We start from the raw sequence: 21287 nt of genomic DNA, 5'->3' as shown, positions 1-21287 counted from the left end.
TGTCCTTCCAGCCGCTGTGGGCCCTGGGCGAGGCCCTTCCTCCAGGCCTTGTTCTCCTGTCTGGCCAAGTTGGTGAGCAGTGGGTGGGCTCAGGGGAAGCTCCTGGGGGTGAGGGAGGGGCATGTGGCACTGGCTGCTCCCCGCCCCCCAAGGCCTCCCCTGGCTTCTCATCACCCACCAGGCTTTACATCCCCCCAGCCGTTACACCTGCCCCCCACCCCCGTCTCCTCCTCCGCTGATTTCCCCCGCCCACCTGGTGCTGCCACACCCATAGTGCCTCATCCACTCAGGCACAGAGTCAGTCAGTCTCGCATTCGCTCACTAGGCAGGGGAGCTCCGAGGCCCCTCTGCAGAGGGGACGGCGCCTGAGCGAGTGAACGTCTGGGGAAGGGCCCCAGGCAGAGGGGAGAGCAGGGTCTCAGAGCTGAGGTGGGGACCAGCGTGTGTGTTTGAGGGAATGGGGGGCACACTGGTGTGTCTGGAAAGGAGGGAGGTCCCTACGCCAGACTCGGCGTCTCAGCCGGCTGGGGTGGGAGCTTCATAGGTGCGAGCAGGGGCGTCCGGGCCCGATTTCTGTTTTCCAATTGCTCACTGGTCAGAACCGGTGTCGGTTCTCCTCTGGGCCTTTGCACAGGCCATGCCCACCCCCCAACCCAGGCCACGCTCTCCCCCGACCCCCACACGTGAGATGCACTAAGTCCTGCTTCAGGGGTGCTGCCCTCGGTTGGCTGGGCCCCACTCCCGGACTTTCTCGGAGGCCCCGCCTCCTCCGAGTGGCCTCTGATCTGAGCCCACCAAGACTCAGCCCGAGGGGCTGAGTCCTCTGTGCGGGGCTGTGGGCTCCAGAAGGGAGACTCTGTGTGGGTGCTCACTGTGTCCCTGGGCCGGGCACGGGCCTGGCACCGTGGGCGTCCGCTGCACGTCTCATGAGGACGAGAGGATAGATAGCTGGTCAGTGGGCGAGGTGGAGGAGGAGGGAGGCTACACCGGGTATCTGCTGGGTGGGGGCGGGGGGGGCGGCAGGCTGCAGAGGTGGTGAGGGGTCCCGAGCACCAGGCTGGGGGACAGGTGGGACACCAACTCCCAGCCAGGGGCCTCCCCCAGCAGACATGGCCTGGTCGGGCCTCCTCTGGGACTGGTGGGGCAGCGGGAGGAAGTGCAACCCTGTCTGTACCTGTGAGCTCGGTGGGGCGGGGAAGGCTGGGTGTCTGGGGGCTGGTGCGGTGGTCCCGACCCCTGGCATTGCAGTCCTGGAGTGTGAGGCCTGGACCTGTGGCCTCGGTGTCTGGTGTCTGCCTGGTGACCCGGGGCGGCTGCCTGGCCTGCCTCCCCAAGACAGGACGATGCGACATGGGTCTCTGTCGTCACACCCTGGCCCTCCCAAAACGAGGGCCATGCCTCCCCCTCAGACCGGAGGGCTCTCTCAAGTCCAACGGATGTGCCTCCGCCACCGGAGAGGCAGTTTTCCAGGAGCTGGGGCCCAGGGTCCTCCCACCCCTGAGAGCCAGGACAGAACCTGCCCCTCGCCTGTCCCCCCAACACAACACCTCGGCCAGAGCGAACCCCAGGGCATTGTGGGCGCCTCAGCGTGAGATGCTGAGGTCTGTCCTCTCAGGCAAGACATGCTGAAATGCCCTCCCCACCAGCCCCTGGGGTTTTGTCCCTGGAGTCCCCATCAAGGGTGTCTTCTGGTTCATCGGTCCCCGCTGGGTCCTGCTGGGGTTGAACCTCGGCTTCAGCATTCATGTACCAGCTGTGTGATCTTGGATATGTGACCTAGCTTCTCTGAGCCTCGGTCCCTCGTCTTCATAGCCCTTACTGCCTAGGGTGCTCTGAGGGCGGAGCTACTTGTACAGCCGTTGCCAGGGACGCTGCTCCATGTTTCTTCCCTCCCCCGAGCCAGCCGGCTCACCACGGCTCCTTCCTCTGGCAGCACCAGCGAGCGAGCCCAAGGGCGACACGCTCTGGTCTCTCCTGGGATGCATCTGCTAACATCCACTGGCCCAAGGCAGGTCACGTGGCCAAGGCTCACGTCAGTGGAGTGGGAAACGATGCCGGTGCCCAGGAGGTGGGGGTGACGGGTGGGAGTGATCACCTGCTCGGCATCATCGCATCTGCCACAGGCCCAGTAACCAGGCTGGGCTGTCATGGCCTCCCGCTCTGGAGCCAGGAGCCAGCGGCCTTGGGTCCAGAGCTGTCCGGCTGGATGTTCCCTGCTCGGGTTCAGAGAGGAGTGGGTGCCGGGCTGGACAGTGTGGAGGCGAAGGCCTGGGGTCTAACTGGTCCTTAAACGGACTCCCAAGCCACGCCCCCCTCTGCCTTGTTCTCAGCCTCCTGCTTAGCCATCGGTGATGTCTGAGCTTCCTACTCGGGAGCCTCCCTGGGGTTCTGCGAGGCCAGTGGGTTTGCGTCTCTCAGGCTCCACCCCCACCACTCCCCCTCCCGCCCCGCAGTGGAACAGCAGGCTGTTGGGTTGGCCTCGCCAGGGCTCTGTTCAATCATTTACCACTTCTCCATCTGCTCTGCTGCCTGGGTGCCAGGGTTGGGGTCACAGGTGTCTCCTGGTTTCTCTGAAGACGAGAGTTTGTGTTTCTGTTTCGTGTTCTCCTTGTTGTCGTGGCTGCTTTTCCACGAGGTTGGGGGCGGGGGCGGGGGCGGGTGGGCAGAGCCTCTCCACCCTGGCACCCCGAGCCCAGAGTCTCTTCCTTCCCCAGAGCCCTGCCGTGCTGTGTGGCTCAAACCACATGCTGGGTGTCGGTTCACACGTCTGTCTCTCCCGCTGGCCCCCGGGGAGCAGAAGGCTGGGTCCCCTCCTTGCACTTCCAGCCCCCGGCACAGTCGGCGCAGAGCGCGGGGTCAGTGCGTGGGAAGTGAACGGAGTTAAACCTCAGATTACACAGATGACTGCCCGTCGCTTCACCTTCCCCGAGGCCTTCAGAAGTCTTCTAGAACCATCCTAGACCTTTGTCTCCCTCCCAAGAACCTATCCTGCCCTACTTGCCATGTCCCCCAAGGCCTGGAAGGGGTCAGAGGTCCCAAGGGGTGAACACTTCTCGGGTGACGGGAGGGTAAAGGGGGCCAGGGAGGAGGGTGAACAATGAGAGGAAAAGAGCAGGAACGATGCTTCTCCGTCTGTTGAGACCTTGCTTCCAGGTGTACCCTCTCTTTGGCTCAAATACATTTCTATCTAAAAATTTTTTTTAAAGATTGTAGGGACTTGGGCTCTGAAAAGTCAGTAAAAATTGTTGGGAACGTTGAAAACCGTTTCAGTATGCCATTCTATCACCTTGTGAGTCTGTGGTTGGCTGGGCTCAGCAGGGCGGCTCTTCTGTCCCGCACGGTGTCAGTGGGGGCTGCAGCGGCTGGCCCAGCCCCGATGGCTTGCGCCCGTGCCCCGATGGCTGGGCAGCTGGACTCACTGTGTATCCAGCATCTACCAGGCGCCAGGTCCTGGCTAGGGCCATGGTGACCTATTCTAGTAGAAGGGATATTTCCCTGGGCTCTCTGGAGATGCAGCAGCTCCCCACTGCACTGAGCTCCTAAGGGTAGGACCTTCCCTTGACCTTCCCTCAAACCCTGTATTCGGCATGCAGCCGCGATCAGCATTTGCTGAATGTTCACATTTGTTAAGGCATCTGAGAGACACAGTTGTGTGTGTGAACGAGGAAGATCCCCCAGGTTGCCTGGTGGAAGCTGGAGTATAAGCAGAGAGCGTGGAGGCAGGGATGCCAGCGAATTGGTGGTAAGTTCTGTCCAGGGAAGAGAGGCAAGGCCTGGGACAGGGAACGGCAGCAGGCCAGGTAGGGAGATGGGTTTTGCAGATAGTGGGAGCCAGCCTCGGCCAGGCTTGGTGGCAGGCGAATGCTGGGGTGAGAGAAGGAGAGGAACCAGGGGGACCTCCAGGCCCCTGCTCTGGAGGAAGGAACAAGGAGCCCCCAGGCTCCGTGGTGGAGAGCCGCAGATGAAGTATGCGAAGTCTCGCTGGCCGGTGCTTTCCTGCCCGCTGGGCCACGACTGTGTGGGGAGGAGCTGAGTGTGAGGCGGTGGCCGGGGCGGAGGGGTGCTTGGGAGGGGCTGCTGCCGAGCGAGTGAGCTGCGCCGTGTTGTCAGCTCCTGCCCACAACCAGCAGCTCTTCCTGTTTCAAAACAGGTTTCTCTTTCCTATCTAAAGGGCCCCCAGTTCTCAGCCTTCTAGAGCAAAAACAAGTGATTCACCCCATGTTTCAGGGCCTGCTAAGCACCATCACACAGTGGAAAGAAGAGCACGGAGCTAGAAGTCCCGAGACCTCAGTTACAAATGCCATCAGCTCAGAGTAACAAAAGGCCTGGCCAACGGCGAGGAAACAAGTGGGCAGTTTCATTTTCCTTTCCATCCCATGATAAGGGGGCCACTGGCATTGGTTCAGCTGCCTACCAAAGTGGTCAAAAATCCAGGTATTTTTATCTTTCTGCTCCTCTGTTCTTAGCAATGTTAGCCTGTGTCTTTATAGTGCTGGCTTCAAGTTTGCAAGAAGGCTGCTGCAGCTCCAGACATCTCATCAATAGTCAAGGCACAGAAGGAGACAGGACCAAGGGCAGTGTCAGCAAGGTCTACCACTTTTTAAGGAAGAAGACAAAAACCTTTCACAGATGCCACCTCTCCAGATAATTTTTTAATTTATATTTTGTTGGCCAGAACTGCTCAATCTTAGAACCCCAGCTGCAAAGCAGGCTGGGAAAACAAAGTAGTTCTGTCGGGGGTTAGGAACATCGCCACTCTGCACAAAACTAGGACTCTGAGAGCACGGAGGATGGGCGCGGTGCCAGAGAGTGGAAAAGTAGGGTGTTTGTCTCGGAGGGGTAGGTGAGCTCCAATCCCGGCGACCTCCTGGGCTTCCCCGTCCTCTGCACAAAAAGAGCTGCTAGCACCTACCTTGGAAGGCCAACAGGAGGATGGAATGAGACGATACGTGTCAGGTGAGACCCCACAATGGTGAGAGAATTAATTTACTGACGTTACCGGAGTAAAGTGACGATTGTGCCCACTGGGGCGGGCTCAGGGAAGGAAGCCCACCCTTGGCATGCAGGGGAGTTGGAGGAGCAGAGGAAATTATTCGAGGGAAGGGGACCAGCTCAGCTGCACAAAGGCCTGGGGTTAAAGAATGTGGCTTTGAGGAAATGAAAGTTCGGTCTGGTCTGGAGGCAGAGGTGTGAATGCGGGAGCAGAGGCCGAGGCAGAGGCCGGGTGTGGCCAAGGTGGCTTTGAGGAAGTGAGTTCACTCCATCAGAGAGAGGTGTGAATGGGGGAGGAGGGAGGGAGGGAGGCAGGGGACTGGGCAGACAGACAGGGCTGGCTCCAGAGGCCCCAGGAAGAGCCGGAGGCAGAAGGAGAGCCCCCTCAGACTCTGGACTACCAGAGGGGGCGCTGTGTGCACTTTTAGACACTGGTGGTTCGGGTGTGGGTTCCCATCTGCCGCCCTGTGTTCCTGGGGTGCATGAGTCTCCGTGTGGGTTTCTGTTTGTTTCATAGAGAAGTCACTTTAGAAGCAGCAGCTCCTCTGAGTTGAAACTAACAGAGCTGGGGGTTTCCCCTTGCACCCGGTTCCTTTCTAGAAGGCGAGGCTCTTGGGAGGCCAGGGAGCTGAAGAGCCCAGCCTCAGAACTTCAGGACTTGGGGGCAGTGGGAGTGGCCGGGAGCTCCGGGAGAGAAGAGAAGAAAACAGAATCTCGAAGCAATTCACCGGCTGGGAACTGGGGACTTCCGAGCTGTCCGGGTGGGGTTTTCTACTGTTTTTTTTTTATTCCTTTATTTTAGCCTCTCTAGGGTGTCATCTAATTGTGTCAGAAAGGCGTTTGCGCACCTGGATCCCTGCACCTGGATGGTTCCCCCGCCCCCAACCCAGATCAGGACCTGGCACAGGGTGCTCCGTAACTGAACGAATGGGTGAAGTTTAGACGAGGACGTGGGATTGTCCACAGGAGTGGCAAGCCTGGCATTTGTAACTTGGCGAACACCACGGTGACCAACTCCATCCCAGGCGCCACTGTGCTTTATGGATGAACTTCAAGCCTGAAACCGCCCCACCTGCCTTTTAAAGAAAGTCACCTTTGCTTAGTGACTGCTGGGACTGGCATTGCTTCCTTACGTTGTTGGGACACCTTCCTGTGACCTCCAGTAGTAGTGGGTGCAGGTTCCTAGCTGCCTGACACCCATATCCCCCAATTCCAGCAAGGCCCTCAGTATCCATTTGGGGAGCAACCCCTCCACCCTGATGCCTGTGGTTTGGACTCCTCAGTCCAGCTGGCAAGTGGTCCAGGCCCAGCCAATCAGAGCACAGCAGCTCCCTACCAAATATGATTGGTAGACAAGCGATGCAAGGCCTAAGCTGGTCCAATCAGAGTGAATCTTAATCAGAACCTTGCCCGGGGCAAACACTTGCTCTGTTTTGCTGACCTTGAACCCGGAAGGATGAAGCCCTGAGGGTCACCTTCCGGAGAACGAACCAGACAGCAGGGGGCAAGGCGAAGAGGGGCAGGGAAGGGGGCCCTGGAGACGTCACCTGAGGCCCCGCGATCACGCTGCACGTGAAGTCACGATATTTCCAAACTTGAATCAACATCTTTATTTTCTACTTAAGCAGTTGAACTGGGTTTTCTATTTGCAATAGCGGAAGTCCTGACTGGCAGGGTCTGAAAGTTTCAAGGCTCTCACAGGTGAATGCAGCACAGGGACCTGTGAGCGGAGCAGGAAGCCTTGAGAGACGGCAGGAGTCAGCTGGAGCCAGGCTTCGGGTTGGCTGCGCAGATGCCCGCAGAGGTTTCAGAAAACCTGATTTGCTGTATGTTGTCCCAGAAGGAGCACGGAGACCAGAGGGACGTAACTTCCGAGACCTTCTTCGGAACTCCGTAGAACTTTCAGGCAGGCGGCCCCCCAACGTTGGAGTGGGCCGCCTCGGGAGAGAGGGGGAGGCCTGTCCCTGAAGACGCACGCGTAGCAGCCGGCAACTGCTGGCCCCAAGTTTCTGGAGGAGAGTCCGGCGCGGGCGGGGCTGGGGTTATGGGCAGATGCTGCCGCGTGCGGTGCTGGTGCTGCCGGCAGTAATGTAGGGGTGGCTTGTCGGGTCCTGGGGCTCCCCTGGGGCCCTGGGCAGGAGCATGAGGGATTGGGATGCAGCACCTAAAGATTCACACCTTCAGGCCCCAGGGGGCCTCCAGCACAGAGAGGACGGCCAGCCAAGCTCTGCAGCCATCTGCTAAGACACGCCACAGGAGGGGACAGCGTGGCCGCCAGGGCGCCCTTGGGCTTTGGGTGGGGGCCCTGGTGGGTCCAAACTGTCTGGCTGGGAGGACTGGGACCACCTGGGAGGATGGGAGACAGGCAGGGGGTGAGAATCGGGGAACAGGCAGGATCCGCAGCCAGCTCACCGCCATCCTGGCTCGCAGCGCAGTCCCAGCTCCCAGCTGTTTCCCATGCAGGTGCTGATCAGGCCTCACCCTGCTTAGCTTCCCAGATCAGACAAGACCGGGCGCGTTCAGGGCGGCATGGCCGTGGACCCAACTCCCAGCTGTTGTTCAAGGTCGTCCCTCCCATCAGAACTGCCCAGCCTGCTCTGCCTGCACTCCAGGTCTTCTCCGGCCTCTGTGGCCCCAGTAACCTCACAGCTCTGTCCTCCCTGCCCCTGCCCCATGGGAGTGCCCAGTCTCCCTGGCTGGACTGGGCTCCCTGGGCAGGAGGGAGGCAGGGGCTGCAGCACAGGGACCCCTGGCCTTCCCACTCTGCTGCAGGGAGGGCAGAGTCGGAGTCAGGGACGCCCGCGCCTTGGCTCGGGTCACCTGGCATTTCCTCATACCTTGGAGCTTCCTTCCGGGACCTGGGCCCACTCGGCTGGACTGGCTCAGGCAAATGGGGAGACTGAGGCTACTCGCTTCTCCCCTTCTGTCCTGGTCTAAGTGCCACTCCCAGTGAAGCCCAGGGCCACTGCCAGCCAGAGCCCGCTGTGTGGCGGCAGGGAGGGGAGGGGAGGGGAGGGGAGGAAGGGGGGGAGGTCCTGAAGCGGTGAGGGCGGGGTTCTTACCCCTAGAGGATGCTGCAGGGGCGCTTCTGCGGCCGCGTGGGCTGGGGACAGAGGACGGCCCGGATCGCCTCGTCGAAGACGGTCTTCAGGCCTCGCTGGGTGAGGGCCGAGCACTCCAAGTACTTCACCGAATCTGGGGGTGCGGTGGCAAGTGGGCAGAGGCCTAGGTCAGGGGAGGGTCCGGGGCCAAACCCCCTCCCGAGACACACAGCCGCGCCGGGCTGTGGGCCCCCCCCACCCCCCGGCTGTGTCACTCAGCAGGGATCCGACCCCCCTGTGCCTGTTTTTTCCTGACGCCAGTGGGAGGGGTTCCGACCCACAAGAGCAGGCCTGTGCCTTTTTTTTTTTTTTTTTTGGACACATAAGCCCTTAATCTGTGGAAGGGAGGCAGGAATTTTGATACTTTTCTGGGAAGAAAAGGGCTCGAGCTGGTGACCAAACCTCCCTGTGCCTCAGTTTCTCCCAGAACTTAGCCGCTTTCCTGCCTCCACACTTCCCCCATGCGGCCCGAGGCCCTCCGGGTCCCCTCACCAGGTCGTTCCAGGTGTCGCCTGACCATGCCTCAGCATCGTCCCAGTTTAAAGATAAGGAAATCGAGGCTCCCGGAGGTGAGGTCATTTGTCCAATGTCACACGCCGCCATGGGGGCCCTGGGGGCCCTCAGCAGGAGGAGAGGGACTTGGAGAACCCCTCCTTCCCCCCAGGAGGGGCCAGGCCTCCTCCCACGTGACCTCTCAGGGCTGGAGCTGGGGCCCAGATGGCCACAAGGGCAGGCTGAGTCCCCGCTCCCAGGGCCAGTGTTCCACGGCCTTCTGGAAGGAGCCTGTGTCCGTTCCACGTCCGCTACAACCCCAACAGTTTTCACCAAAGTGAGGCGACTGCAAATCCCTTCCTCAAGAAGCCCCCCTTCGAAGCTGCTCTGAGAAGGAAGAGGGAGAACGCGCACCATCCCCCCACCCCCCACCCCTCACCAAGCCCCAGGGCTCCTGATGCATGAGCGGTGATTACCAGCTGGGCCTAAGCTGCCCCTGCGGCTGCCCACTCCAGGGCTGGGGAGGGGGCTGGGTGGGCCGAGGCAGCGCTGTCCTCCTCATCAGCTCAGCAGCCACCCCCCTCCCCCCACCCCACTCTGGGCCTCCACCCCCTGGGCCTGGGCAGCTCCAAGACAAGTTCAAAGTCCCTGCCCCTGCCCCCCACCCTCCCATCTGGGATCAGCTCCAGGAGGGGTTAGCTAGAGGCTGAGACAGGGCCACCAGGTCATCTGCTTATAGAGGAGAAAGAACCTTGGGGGGTCCGTAGGCGGCCTCGTGCAGGTGGGGAGACGGAGGCCCGGGGAGGAGCCACTGGCTCCGGGTCACACACACAGTCAGTGCCAGGGCCAGGGCCAGGGCCAGGGCCAGGCCAGCACCCGGACCTTCCTGCCCCTTCCAGTGCCAAAGCACGTGGCTGAGAAGGGGAATGGTGGCCTGTAGGCTGGAGAGTCAGTCTTTGGGGGAAGGAGCCCAGGGGGGCCAGGCCAGCCCAGAGGAAGCAGAGGCAGGGCTGCAGTCCCTGATACTTGGGAGGGAGAACCAGCCGGCCCAGGAGCCGGAGCCCCCGGCACGGGGCACGGGGCATGGGGCCCAGGGCTTAAGCAGCATCTTGAGGTCCCTGAGGGAAGGTGGCCATGTCACAGGGCTTGTCACAGGGCTAGTCACAGGGAGGGGGCGGTGGCAGCTGCGGTTTCTCTTCCTGTGAAGAGATGTGAGTCCCCAGGGCCCTCCCAGTTCCGGCGGAAGGAAGAGTGGTGGGGCAGGGGCAGGGGCGGGGTGTGGAGGCCCGACTGATGCAGGGGCCACCGAACTCTGGGCCTGAAGGACCCCCCCACCCCCGGGGCCAGGCGGAGTGTCCTGGGTAGTGGGGTCACTCCTCACAGTGGCCAAACCCGCTGGCGGCCCAGGGTTTGTAGGCAGGTCCGGGCTGAGCAGGGACAGCAGGTCTCAACACCGTGAAGGAAACCAGCCCCGTCAGTCACCACCTGTCTGGTGCAGGCTGCCCGGGGCCCCCCCGAGCATGCCCCAAGCCAGCCATTTGCCGTCCTGAGTTCTAATCCTCGTTCTGCCACCTACTAGCTCTGTGACCTTTAAAAGTCACTGCACTTCTCTGGTGTGGTGATCGAGGGGTGGAGAGGAGTTGGGCTGAGAGGTCCGGGGACAGGGGGCGGGCGGGGAGGGGACGGAAGCGAGGCCCTCGCCCCTCAGACCCAAGGCACAAGCACCTCCTCCAGGAAGCCTTCCTGGAAAACCCAGGCCCGACTTGGCTGCTTGTCCCCGAAGCAGCCACAGCACGACCCACCCCATCCCTGCTTCTGTCTGTGCCGGACACACTTTGTTTCCAGGTCTGATCATGGGCCGCACTGCCACCAATAACAGCGAACACAGCCCGCCTCCCACGTGCGGGCACTGCACTCGGGGCCTCGCGTGCATTAATTCATCTAACTCTCCCAGATGCCCAGAACCACGACTACGGCCGCCGGGTCTTCCTGACGAGGAAACAGGCACAGAGACGCTAAGTGATCGGCCCAGGGTCACACAGCCAGTCCACGACACAGCCAGGGTTTGAACCGCGCAGCCTGGGCCCCAAGCCCATACTCGTGATGAGCAGAGGCTGCGCTGGGGCTCCCGCTGCACCGGGCTGCCCTCTCCCAGCCTGAGCCCCGTACCAATCTCCTTGGCCAGCGCCAAGCCCTGCGGGTAGGTGATAGGCGCCAGTTTCTTCTCCTTCAGCCGCTCGATGGTGTCCTTGTCGTCCCGCAGGTCCAGCTTGGTGCCCACCAGGATGATGGGCGTGCTGGGGCAGTGGTGCCGCACCTCGGGAAACCACTGGGTGGTTGGGGGGGCAGAGAGAGGGCACGCGTTTGTGCAGGAAGTGAGAGTGGGGGGGAAGGGGGCCCCGGGGGGTGAGAAGGTAAGAGGTGGGCACGAGGCTGCGAGAAGCGGCGTGAGGTCGTGCAGGGAGGAGGCGCACGGTCGCAGGAAAAGGGGAGGCGTGGCTTTGTGCAGAGGCCAGAGGCAGGCGTGAGGGTGTGCGGGGAGGAGAGAGCGCAGAGAGTGAAGCTGACACCCCCAGCCCCCTCGGAGACGCCCTCCGAGTCTCATCCCCGGGGTCCCCCCAGCCCTGGGTGGCACTGGGACCCTCTCTACTCATACCCTCTGCTGCCCCAGAGACAGGGGTCAAGTTGCTGGTCCCCCCTTCCTCTTCCCAGGGTTACCTGCCCCCCAGCCCCCCAACGCCCCCGGGCGCTGCTCAGCCCTGCTCACCTTGGCGCGGACGTTCTCATAGGAAGCTGGACTGACGAGGGAGAAGCAGATGAGGAAGACGTCCTGGGGACAGAGCAGGCGGGGGTCACCTGTGAGGGGAGGCCCAGGTACCTCCCACCTGTGCCCCTCCCCCCCGTGCCTGGCAGCACTGAGCAGTGGAGCCCAGGGGACACTGGGTGGGGGGGGACAAGGGTGCCTGCCGGCCCACCACCAGGTGCTGCTAGTTCACCCAGCACTTCCCAAAGGCCAGGGTCTGTCCTTGGTGATTCATCCTCACATAGCAGCCTACTGCAGGGCTGCTGCCCCATTCCGCAGACGGGAAGAGTGAGGCCACCAAGGTTTACGGGTTTGCCGTCTGGAGCTCCAGAATCCGTACTCACTACCCCGCTGTCTGGTTACCAGCCCCAGCCCTGCCACAACCGGAGGGGAGGTCAAGGGTGGGGGGTCAGGGGGGAAGTGGTGGCTGCCCAGCAACCACAGAGCCACCTGCAGGCTTTCTCCCTCTCTTCGCTCCTCACCCAGCACACCTGGGGCTCACTGCCCTGGGGTCCCAGTTAAAGCCCCATCCTGGGTCTGCCTGCCCCACCCGCAGGGAACCAGGTGGTACCAGAGCGCATGGTCGGGGGGATGGACGGGAAGAGGGCAGAGTGGAGACTGCGGACTGGGGGAGGGCTGAGGGCAGAGGGAGGAGTCCCTGGCTGTGTCTGTAGAGGACGCGGCAGCGTCCTCAGGTTGGGCCCTGAGGGGGCGGGGGTCAGGGTTCACCAGGCCGAGCTGGCCCACGGCCACCGCAGGCGGAGGGAACAAGGCGAGCAGCGGCCAGCCGGCCGGGAAACGGGGTGGGCGCTCACCGTCTGCGGATAGGAGAGCGGCCGGAGGCGGTCGTAGTCCTCCTGCCCGGCCGTGTCCCACAGCCCCAGGTTCACGGGCTTGCTGTCCACCATCACATTGGCTGAGTAGTTGTCAAACCTGCGGGGAGAAGGCGAGACAGAAGGGTCAGCCTGCAGCCTGGAGCCCAGGGCCCTCCGGTCCGGCCCCGCATGGGTTCCTGGTGGAGGCTGAGACCCAGAGAGGGCCTGCAAGCGGACCAGAGGCACACAGCACTCTGCAGTGAAGTGGGTTTCCTCTTTTTTTTCACGACTGACTCACAACCTAAAGAATTTTAAACTCGGGTAAGCATAAAGGGGAGAACATTGTCTCAATCGTGTTCCTGGTCTCACCTGTCCTCTGGAGAGGTGCTTTTTCAAGGCTGCATAATATTCCTTGTAAGTTGTATCAGAATAAATTCACCCACCTCCTATGCCGGCCACTGAGGCCGGTCACCCAGGACTTGCTGCCCTAGGGTTTATCCCCGCCTCGGGCTGGGTAACCTCGGAAGGAAACCCCGAGACGAGGATGTGGTACAAGTGGTTTATTCGGGACGTGAGCCCGGACACCTACAGGAGGTCAGAGAGGGGGAGACGGGGAAGGGGCAGCAGCAGACACAGGGCAAGTGAGGGACCTGTTACTACTGCGGGTGACTGGGGCTGGGGCCAGCTGGGGCCACCTGGGAGACTGCAGGGACCGTGCTTGGGGTGCGTGCCCCTCCCCCTAGAGGTAGCAGGGAGCTAGGGTATTATTACCCACCATCCCCATCTTCCGCTGGCAGAGGGATGTCCCCGGGTGTTCCTTCCTGGTTTCCCAACCCACCCTGAGGGCACACCGGAAGCTGTCGGTCACGGAAGGTTTGGGGAAAAGCCACTTGCCAAAGGGACGGTGCGGGTGCTGGCAACAACTGCCGGCCTCTCCCCGCCAGCTGACAGCAGAGAGGCCTCCAGGGCAGGGAAACGAGCTGCCAGCCTTTTAAAAAATGGTTCAGTTCAACAGTATTTATCGCAACACACATCCCTGAGTAGAAGGAGCCGGCTCCTCATGCTGTGGAAGAGAGAACCGGGATCAGAGAGGTCTAGTGACTTGCTCTAGGACACACAGCCAGTGAGCGACCGAACTAGGCGAGACGCGAGTGCTCACTGACTCGGGCCACACCTGGGCTTCCACGGATGCTCCCTGCCCCATCCCTGAGGGCGAGAGTCACCCCCCGGTCTCTCTCCACGGGGGTCACCCACACAGGCTGCTGTCTCCTGACCAGGCCCACTGAGGCCTCAGGCTCTTCCAGTTTCTCTTCCTGCTCCTCCTCACCAGCCCCGCTGTCCCTCAGGCCAGGCTCACGCTGCCCGCCTCCCCACACTTGTTCACACTGTGTCCCCAGCCTGGAGTGGCCTGCCCACCTGCCCTGGTCCGAATATTCCCACCCTCATCCCCAGGCCTCTGGTCCTGTCCGCACCTCTCTCCCCGGATGGGACACGCCTCCACCCGCTTTCGCCCTCATCTCCTAGTCACGCTTCAAAACCCTGCCCAGGCCACTCCTCCTTTGTGGGGAAACCTCTGTGCCCCCTCCTTCCCTGCCCCCTGCCTGGGCAGAGTTCATCATTCCCTCCCACAGGCACCCGCTTTGCCTTGACCATGAGCAGGTACTTCGTGTGTCTCTGTCCCACTGTGTGGGCAGGGCCTGCATCTGCTCCAGCTCTGCAGCCTCAGTCCTGGCAGCAAGGCCAGATGCAGGTGGAACAGAACTAAAGCAAACTGAACGGAAGCCCTCAGGATGTCACCTCCTCCATGAAGCCCTCCCAGAATGCTATTCAGTGACGGGCTGCAGAAGCCCTGACTCTTCGGAGTCATTCTGAAGACGCCTGTCCTGGTAAAGACCACGCATACCCAAAAAATAAATAAAAACTTTCAGCCTGACGATTTTATCACACTGTGCTCGGTCGGCCCTGGAGAGTGTGCCTGGTCACCTCTCAGTCGCTCGGGTGGCCCTGCTCCCTCCTGCCTGGGAAGCTCCCACACACACCCCCCTGACTTCCCAGTCCTCCTCCCACTGCATGGCTGACTCTTGTACAGTCCCTCCTCCAGGCTTATCCCAATGGCACCTCCTCCAGGAAGCCTTTCCTGACTCTCAGCCGAGCTGGGGTCTCACCCCAGCAAGCTGTGGGGAACTCAGCACCCCCAAAAGCAGACACCAAGCCTGGCTTGGTCTTCACTACACCCTGAGGCCAGTACCACCTTTGCACATAGTAGGTGCTCTGTGTACCTACTCTGGGCACCACCCATGCCGCCATGGTTTTTCAGGTCCAGGGACACTCCACTGGGCATGATGGGGGAAAAAAAAAGCCTGCATTGTCTTTGGCTCCACAAGAAACACTCCTTTAGGATAAGCTTGGGGTTTGGGGACAATTTCTCCTCTAACGCCCCATCTGAAACTCTGATGCCCCAAAGCCTCCCAAGTTCTAGAGCCAAAGGTGTCTGTCTTCTCTGGACCACCCCCCAGGGACTCAGGGACTGTGGCCAGGACCTGGGACCTGCAGCAGCACCGAGCACCTACTCCGGGGCCCGGCAGAGGGCGAGGGGCCTTCATGCGTTGGGTCTGGAAGGCCCACGTGACCTGATATGCCAGGACCTCAAGTGACTCCCATCAGACAGAGGAGGAAACTGAGGCCCCGGGAAGTTGTGTCTTTCAGGACCAGCCAGCAGCTCATGAGCACGGGAGCTGGGACTTGAACTCTGCTCCTCCCCCGACACCCATTAGTGAACCCGGGGAGTCACCTGGGGTCAGTCACCCAGAGCTGGGAGGGAACAGAGAGTTCCTCGTGAAGCCCCGTCCCGGCTGTGTGACCCTGGGTGAGTCAGTGAGGGTCTCTGAGCCTCACTTTCTTTGCTGTGAAAAAAAGCCCTGTCTCTTGGGGCCACTGGGGACCCAAAAAGACAGGGCACATTTAAGCCACCCCACAGGGAGGTGCTGAGAAGCTGAGTAATCTCATGTCCACTGTCCCTACACCCCCCGCCCCGGTCCTCCCCAGAGGAGCGTCGGCCAGAGCCCCAGGGACTGCCGCAGGGACTCGTCAGTGACCTGCAGCTCCCAGCGGTCCCCCTTGTCTCAGAGACCCACAGGCCGCCAGGACAGGGGGACCTCACTCCCATTCCCAGGGAGGAGACTGAGGTGCCCAGGCAGGAGGTCGGCGGCAGAGCCGGGGCTGGCCCTGCCGCCCAGCTCAGAGCCCCGTGGGATCTGAAGCGTCGGTCGCTGCGATCTCATGGCCCTCCGGGGACTCAGTGGAGTTCGAGCCAGGGATGGGAGCTACCTCCGAACTCTGGGGGTGCAGGGAGCTCACGTTTGCTGAGCGCCCAGGGGCGCCAAGCTCCGCTACAGGCCCTTCATACTTCGATCTTTACAGCGGGCCCAGGAGGTGGGGAGTTGCCGTTGCTCCCACTTGACACTTGAGAAAACTGAGAATCAGAAAGTGGGAGTGACCTGCCCAAGGGCACACAGCAGGGATGTTTTCACCCAGAGTCTGTGCGGCCTCTTCCTGCCCTGCCCAGGGCCGCCAGCCCGGCCCTGACCCTGCACTGGAGTGGAGGAGGAAAACGGGGCAGGTGCAAGGGGCACCCCAGTTCCAGCACCTTCTCAGGGCAGGCTGGAGCGTGACCCGCCTGCAACGTGTTCGGGTCTTCTAGAAGCTGGTGGGACAGCTGGGGACAGGGCCCTGACCCCCCAGAGCTCCCATCCCAGCGGGGAAGGCAGGTCAGGACAGGCTGTGAAGACCATCAAGTGGGATGGCGGGAGGGAGGGGACCAGCCGGGAGGGAGGGGCCACATTTGACTCGGGGTCAGGGAGGTGATACCCATGCCAAGCCAGGAACTGCGTGGTGGGAAGGGGAAGCGCAGAGGCGTGTGGGAAGCCAGAGTGCCTGGGATGGGCAGGGAGGAGGGGCAGCATTCAGGGCTTTGAACCCCAGCAGGGGAGATGGGCAGTAACAGTGAGGGGGAGCTATGAGAGGGATTTAAGGCGGAGTGTGGCTCCCCCTAACTTTCACGTTTGAAAGCTCAGCGGGGCTTCCCTTTGAGAAAGACTGGGGGGAGGAGTGGTGGACGGGAGAGATCCCTCCGCCACGGGCAGCCGAAGGCAGCGCGCGTCTCTGTCCCCCCACCCGGCGCCCAGTGGGCGTCGGGCTCCTCATCTGTGAAACGGGGGTCTGACCCCGGGCTGCTTGCCTGCCCACCGCTGCTGGGAGCCAGCTGAGCTCAGCTCCCCGCTTATCTGATTTTGTGCGGCGGCGGCGGCGTGTGCCTCCCTGTCCCCAGCAAACTGTCCTGGCCCCAGCCCCGGGAGCTCCTCTGACCCTTATCTCTGCGCCTGTTTCCCCAGCCCCACTCTTTGCAGCTGCCCCCACGCTTCAGTGTCAAGGGCTCGGTACCACGTATCCCCCCACCCCCGGTCCCCCCTCACGGGGGCGCACGGGTTGCAGCGGGAGCCGCTCTGGGGCGTGTGCAGAGCTGAGCCACGCTGCCCCGGAAGACGAAGGAGGGTGGCAGGCAGGACCGGTCGCCCACTTTGCAGGGTAAAATGCACGCACCGGAGCCCTCGTTCGGAAATTAGGAGTTCCGAGCCGGGGACATGCGGGCGTTAAAGCAGGTGCGGCCCTTCCCGGGCGCGGGGCCCTGTGTGGCTGCCCGGCGGACACGGCGCGCTGAGGCCGGCCCTGGTCCCTGAGTCCTGGGAGGGCAGACCTCGTCCGGCCCATTCTGTCTGTCCTTCTGCACGGCTGTCTGGGACAACCCGCTCCACCAGTGGCCGGTCTGTCCACGTTGCTGGGAGCAGCTGGCCCCTGGTCGCGCCACCCTCCACCGGAGCGGACACCTCCCATCTCCCTGTGCAGAGGACGCACCCAGGCGGCGAGCTGGGGGCCTCCCAGCCCAGCCCCCGCCTGGAGAGAAAGGGGCACTGAGGTTCAGAGGGAGGAAGTGCCTGGGGTAAGTTCCCTCGGCAAGGCCCCTCCAGCCCAGCGGGGACAGGCAGAGGCAGGCACACACTACTGGTGACAACGGCCTTCTGCAGGGGCTGCGTGAACCCGATGACACACCTGCTTCCCCGCTCAGACTAGAGCCAGCCCGCCCTCGGCACCAGGCCACCTGGGGGTCGGGGTCCCAGACTCCCTCCCGGGGCTCCCTGCCCTGTCCTGGCTGCCGACCCTCCTCCCTCCGGGGGCTGGCCCGGACCCCAGGGAGAAGTATCAGTAGAGGGGAATCGGGGCCCCTTAGTGGCTGCGAGCCTCAGCCTGCCCAGGAGTGACCTGGTATAATACCCAGCTCCCCTGAGGATCGAATGAGGTCACACATGTGTGACATGTTGTGGGGGCCAGCACACGGCAGGCCCTGAAAAGATGGCAGCCGTGACACTCAGCTCAGGTCCCCTGAGAACCCACCCACCGTGTCCGAGCCACGTGTAGACTAGACTGTACTGTGTGCAGACGCTGTGCTGAGACAGCGGGGGACGAGGAAGTCATCCTGGGGAGTGAGAGGCCCCTCCCGGCTAGAGCAGAAAGGCTTCCTGGAGGAGGGGGCACTGGAGATGGGCCTGGCGGTCTGGGCCGTGTGGACGAGGGGAGAACAGGTACTCCAGGCAGGGGAAGCAGCTGGGGCAAAGGCCCTGAGGTGGAAACGCCCAGCAGCGTTTGGTGAACTGAAAGGGGCCGCGAAGCCAGCAGGGAAGGGTGAGAGACGACCACCCAGAGCCTTGAACGCTGAGCTACAGAGCTGGGAGACTGTCCCGGGAGTGGTGGGGGCCCCAGGGGGCCGGGCGGGGAGGGGCTGATGCCTCCCCCCCTTTATCCTTCCCTCCCAGAGTCTGACGCCCACACTTTGCTACAACCCTGACCCCAAGTGTGACGGGAGGATGGGCTTCTGATTGGCCTCCAGGTGGCACCGCCCTCTCCCCCAACTCACGCGCACTCCCACACACACAGGTGTCCTGCGACCTCTGCCCCTGGTCATCGACGCCCTCCAGGACCTCCTCCTTCTCCCCCTGGACCCTCTCCTCCTCTTCCCACCCTGCTCTGCCCGGGCCAGCCCTCCCCACCTCCCTCCTGCTCCCCTCCAGCAGCCCCCACCCACCCGGACACAGCCTCTGTCCGTGTGAGGAACCCTCAGCCCTCACGCTGGCAGTGCACCTCGGCCGTGGTGGGGGCCCCTGCAGCCAGACCCTGGCAGGCAGACTGGCCGGGGCGCCTCCCGGTGGCTGGACCCCCAAGTGCCCCCCACACGGCCAGCACACAAGAAGCGCCTGAAGAGGGGGCGGGCCCAGTGATGCGTGTCTCCCCACCCCGAGCACCCCGCCCACACGCAGACTCACACGGTGGGGATGTACTCTCCCGGGAAGGCGTTGGTCGTGTAGCTGATGAGAAGGCAGGTCTTGCCCACGGCTCTGAAAGACAGGAAGTTCCAGAGGGCATCGGTCACGGTCACGGTCACGGGCCCGGGCCCTGCCTGGTCGCCTAGCCCAGTCCTTGGGAAAGACCAGGCCCACCCCTCTGGGCCTCAGTTTCCCGGTTGAGGGTCCCTGTGTCTGTGCTTTTAAACCTGAGAGCCGTAGAGCCACCTGCGGTGTTGGTTAAAGCACAGACTTCAGGTCCTACCCAGGTATACGGCTCCGCATGCGGTTGTGGTGCGGAACCAGGAACCTGTGTTTCGGAAAAGCTTCCCCCCGCAAAACTGGATGATGCTGCGGGGCCCCCAGTGCCTGACCAGGGCTCTGCCACCACCACGTGCCTGGGCCACCCCCTGCCAGCGGCAGGAACGTGGGCAAGTCAGTCAACCCCCCTATGCCTCGGTTTCCCCATCCAGAGACGAGGGGTAGGAGGAGCCCGTCCTCAGAGGAGTGTGCTCGGAAGCCAATTAGACGAGGCCCATGGGCAACCCAAGCCCAGCAGGGGCGCGGCCCGCCTCCAGCTGGCAGGGAGGCCCACCCTCCCGCAGCTCGTCCGTCCTCACGGCGAGCCCAGCGGCTGAGAGCTCAGAGCTGCGGAGTCAGGGCGACCTGGGCCCAAATCCTATGAGGCCTGGGGCAAATTAGTCCCCATCTCTGAGCTTTGGTTCTCCCTCTGTGAAATGGGTTGGTGGGGGGTTAACCTACAAGGTGTGGTGAAGCGCAGGGCCCGGCGCACAGTAAGTGCTAAATAAACAGTGACCACCCTCTGTTCGCACCGTCTGCCCAGCCTGCTGGGCTGGGAGGGCGCACAGGTAGAAGCCAGAGGGCCAGCCCTGCCCCCCTCGCCCGGCTCCACCTGTTTCGTCACTTCCTGTTTGGAGGAGCTGGCTGCCCTGTCTCCCCCACCCCCCCACCCTCCCCAGGGCCTGCCAACAAGGTAACTTTGAATGACTGGAACGTTGCCCTCGGCTTCCGCCCTCCCCTTCTCAGATCTGATACAAAGCAGAAGTGGGCGGGCGGGAAGATAACGGCCAGCAGTGCCTCAGAGTCAGCTGAGGGCAGCCGGACCGTCACAGTCCGAGTGAGCCGCCCCCTCCCCCACCCCAGACCCCGGCCAGGACAGGCCTGCGTCTCTCCAGCTGCCCCTCTGCAAGGTGGGCAAGAGGCCCGCGCAGCAGGAGCATGCTGGGAGGGGCTGGGACGCACCTACAGAAAAACCCCCGGGGTGCTCCCGCTGGATGCACCAGCGGATGGACCCTGACACGATGTGGTCCCCGGGAGGCGCCAGAGGCTGGCGTTTGGGCCTGTCCTCTCACAGCTGAGGGAATGGGGGCCCACGGGAGGACACAACAACCTGAGGCCGCTGAAACCTGACCCCCGAGAAGGCGCCTCCGCCCCGCCTGTCCCAAACTGACCCCCACAGTCACATCTGTTCTTCCCCTCCTTCCTCAGCGCTGCGTCTCCTGCCCCCACCTTCTGCTCTGCACCCCAGCCCCCACACATCCTCCCAGCCCGGCAGCCCTGCGGGGGGGAGCTGGGGGGGGCTGACATTTATGGAGCACACACTCTGTGCAGGACAGTCCCCCCAAATGCCTGCGGGACCCCCATCGACTCTGGTGGCAGCTCCCAGGGGGCCGGGCTGAGGTGCAGAGAGGTGCTGTGACTTGCCCGAGGCCACACAGCAGCATACGCCAGTGCCAGCGACCACAGCCCAGATCAGCCTGGGGATGGGGACCAGATTTCTGGTTCCCCACCCACCACCGACATGCACAGAGCTGAAGACCTAGGTCCCCCACGGGAGAGCTGCCCCAGCACCCCACAGGCGGGGGACCCTAGGTGCCCCCCACCCGCAGTCCTCCACCCTCCACCCAGGAAGCTTCCAGGGTGAGGTGGCCAGAGAGAGTGAAGCTGTCCTCTGCCCACCCAGGGGCTCCCTCTGGTTCCTGGGAGGAGGGACTGCTCCTCCTGGCTGCCTCCCAAGGACTCCTACAGGTAAGAGAGCTTCCCCAGGGACACCTGTGCAGGAGGGTCTCGGGGCTCCCCGGAAGGGGCTGCGAGGCTGTTCAGCCAGGTACCTACCCATCTCCCACCACCACGCATTTGATGGCCTGCATCGTGCCCGGGGCCTGGGAGGCGGCGGCGGAGCCCGAGGAGCACTCGGAGGCACCAGGGGTGTGGGGAGCCTGGCGAGGGCCCAGCAGGGGAGCAGCAGCAGCCGGGAGGCAGGAGGAAGCGGAAGGGGAACTTGCCCAAGCTGCCCCCACAGCCGTTTGTGGGAGGCGGGGCGTGCGGTCTGGCGGAACAGCTGAGGGGACCTCAGGTGCCGGGCTGGGCCCCGGCCAATGTCCCCGCCCCACTCACATCCCTGCTGTGGGGCACCAGCTAGAGCCTGAGGGACCCTCTCAGCTGGGGGCTCACTCCCACGGGCAGGGCCAGAGTTGTTCTCCAAGAACCTGAGGTTTCCAAGAATTCAGTTCACTTCAGTTTTAAGCGATAAGCATTTAATGAACACCTGCTGTATGCCCAACACAGTAGCGGGTACTGGAGAGTCCAGGATGCAAAGGGCATAGCCGGTTCCTGGGGAAGATACGACCTTGTCGAGGTTGTCCCTAAAGCAAGGCAGGAAGTGATGGGG

General features: G+C 62.8%; 1 protein-coding gene across 1 annotated transcript; it reads right to left on the bottom strand.

Moving 5' to 3' along the window:
- Window positions 1-6587: 6587 nt before the first annotated feature.
- On the bottom strand, window positions 6588-20900 carry RAC2 (Rac family small GTPase 2). Its single transcript, XM_045835112.1, has 7 exons — window positions 20732-20900; window positions 18578-18649; window positions 12204-12321; window positions 11353-11415; window positions 10755-10914; window positions 8055-8187; window positions 6588-7338 (listed from the first exon to the last, which is right to left on the bottom strand). The coding sequence occupies exons 1-6, from the start codon at window positions 20764-20766 to the stop codon at window positions 8057-8059; spliced, it is 579 nt and encodes a 192-aa protein (XP_045691068.1). The 5' UTR covers window positions 20767-20900; the 3' UTR covers window positions 6588-7338; window positions 8055-8056.
- Between the last annotated feature and the right edge of the window lie 387 nt (window positions 20901-21287).

Source organism: Phyllostomus hastatus, unplaced genomic scaffold (assembly GCF_019186645.2).
Source record: "Phyllostomus hastatus isolate PE091 unplaced genomic scaffold, TTU_PhHast_1.1 phas_contig_198, whole genome shotgun sequence".
Classification (NCBI taxonomy): domain Eukaryota; kingdom Metazoa; phylum Chordata; class Mammalia; order Chiroptera; family Phyllostomidae; genus Phyllostomus; species Phyllostomus hastatus.
Note: the sequence above shows the minus strand (reverse complement) of the source record. Positions and strands in the feature narration are given on the sequence as shown.

Bases quoted from the DNA above. Each gene is read 5' to 3' on its own strand.
- RAC2 (XM_045835112.1), bottom strand. From the start codon at position 20,766: ATGCAGGCCATCAAATGCGTGGTGGTGGGAGATGG. The intron at 12,322-18,577 runs GTGAGTCTGCGT...TTCTCCCCGCAG, and splicing joins GGAGAGTACATCCCCACCGT to GTTTGACAACTACTCAGCCA. The intron at 11,416-12,203 runs GTGAGCGCCCAC...CTCTGTCCCCAG, and splicing joins CGCTCTCCTATCCGCAGACG to GACGTCTTCCTCATCTGCTT.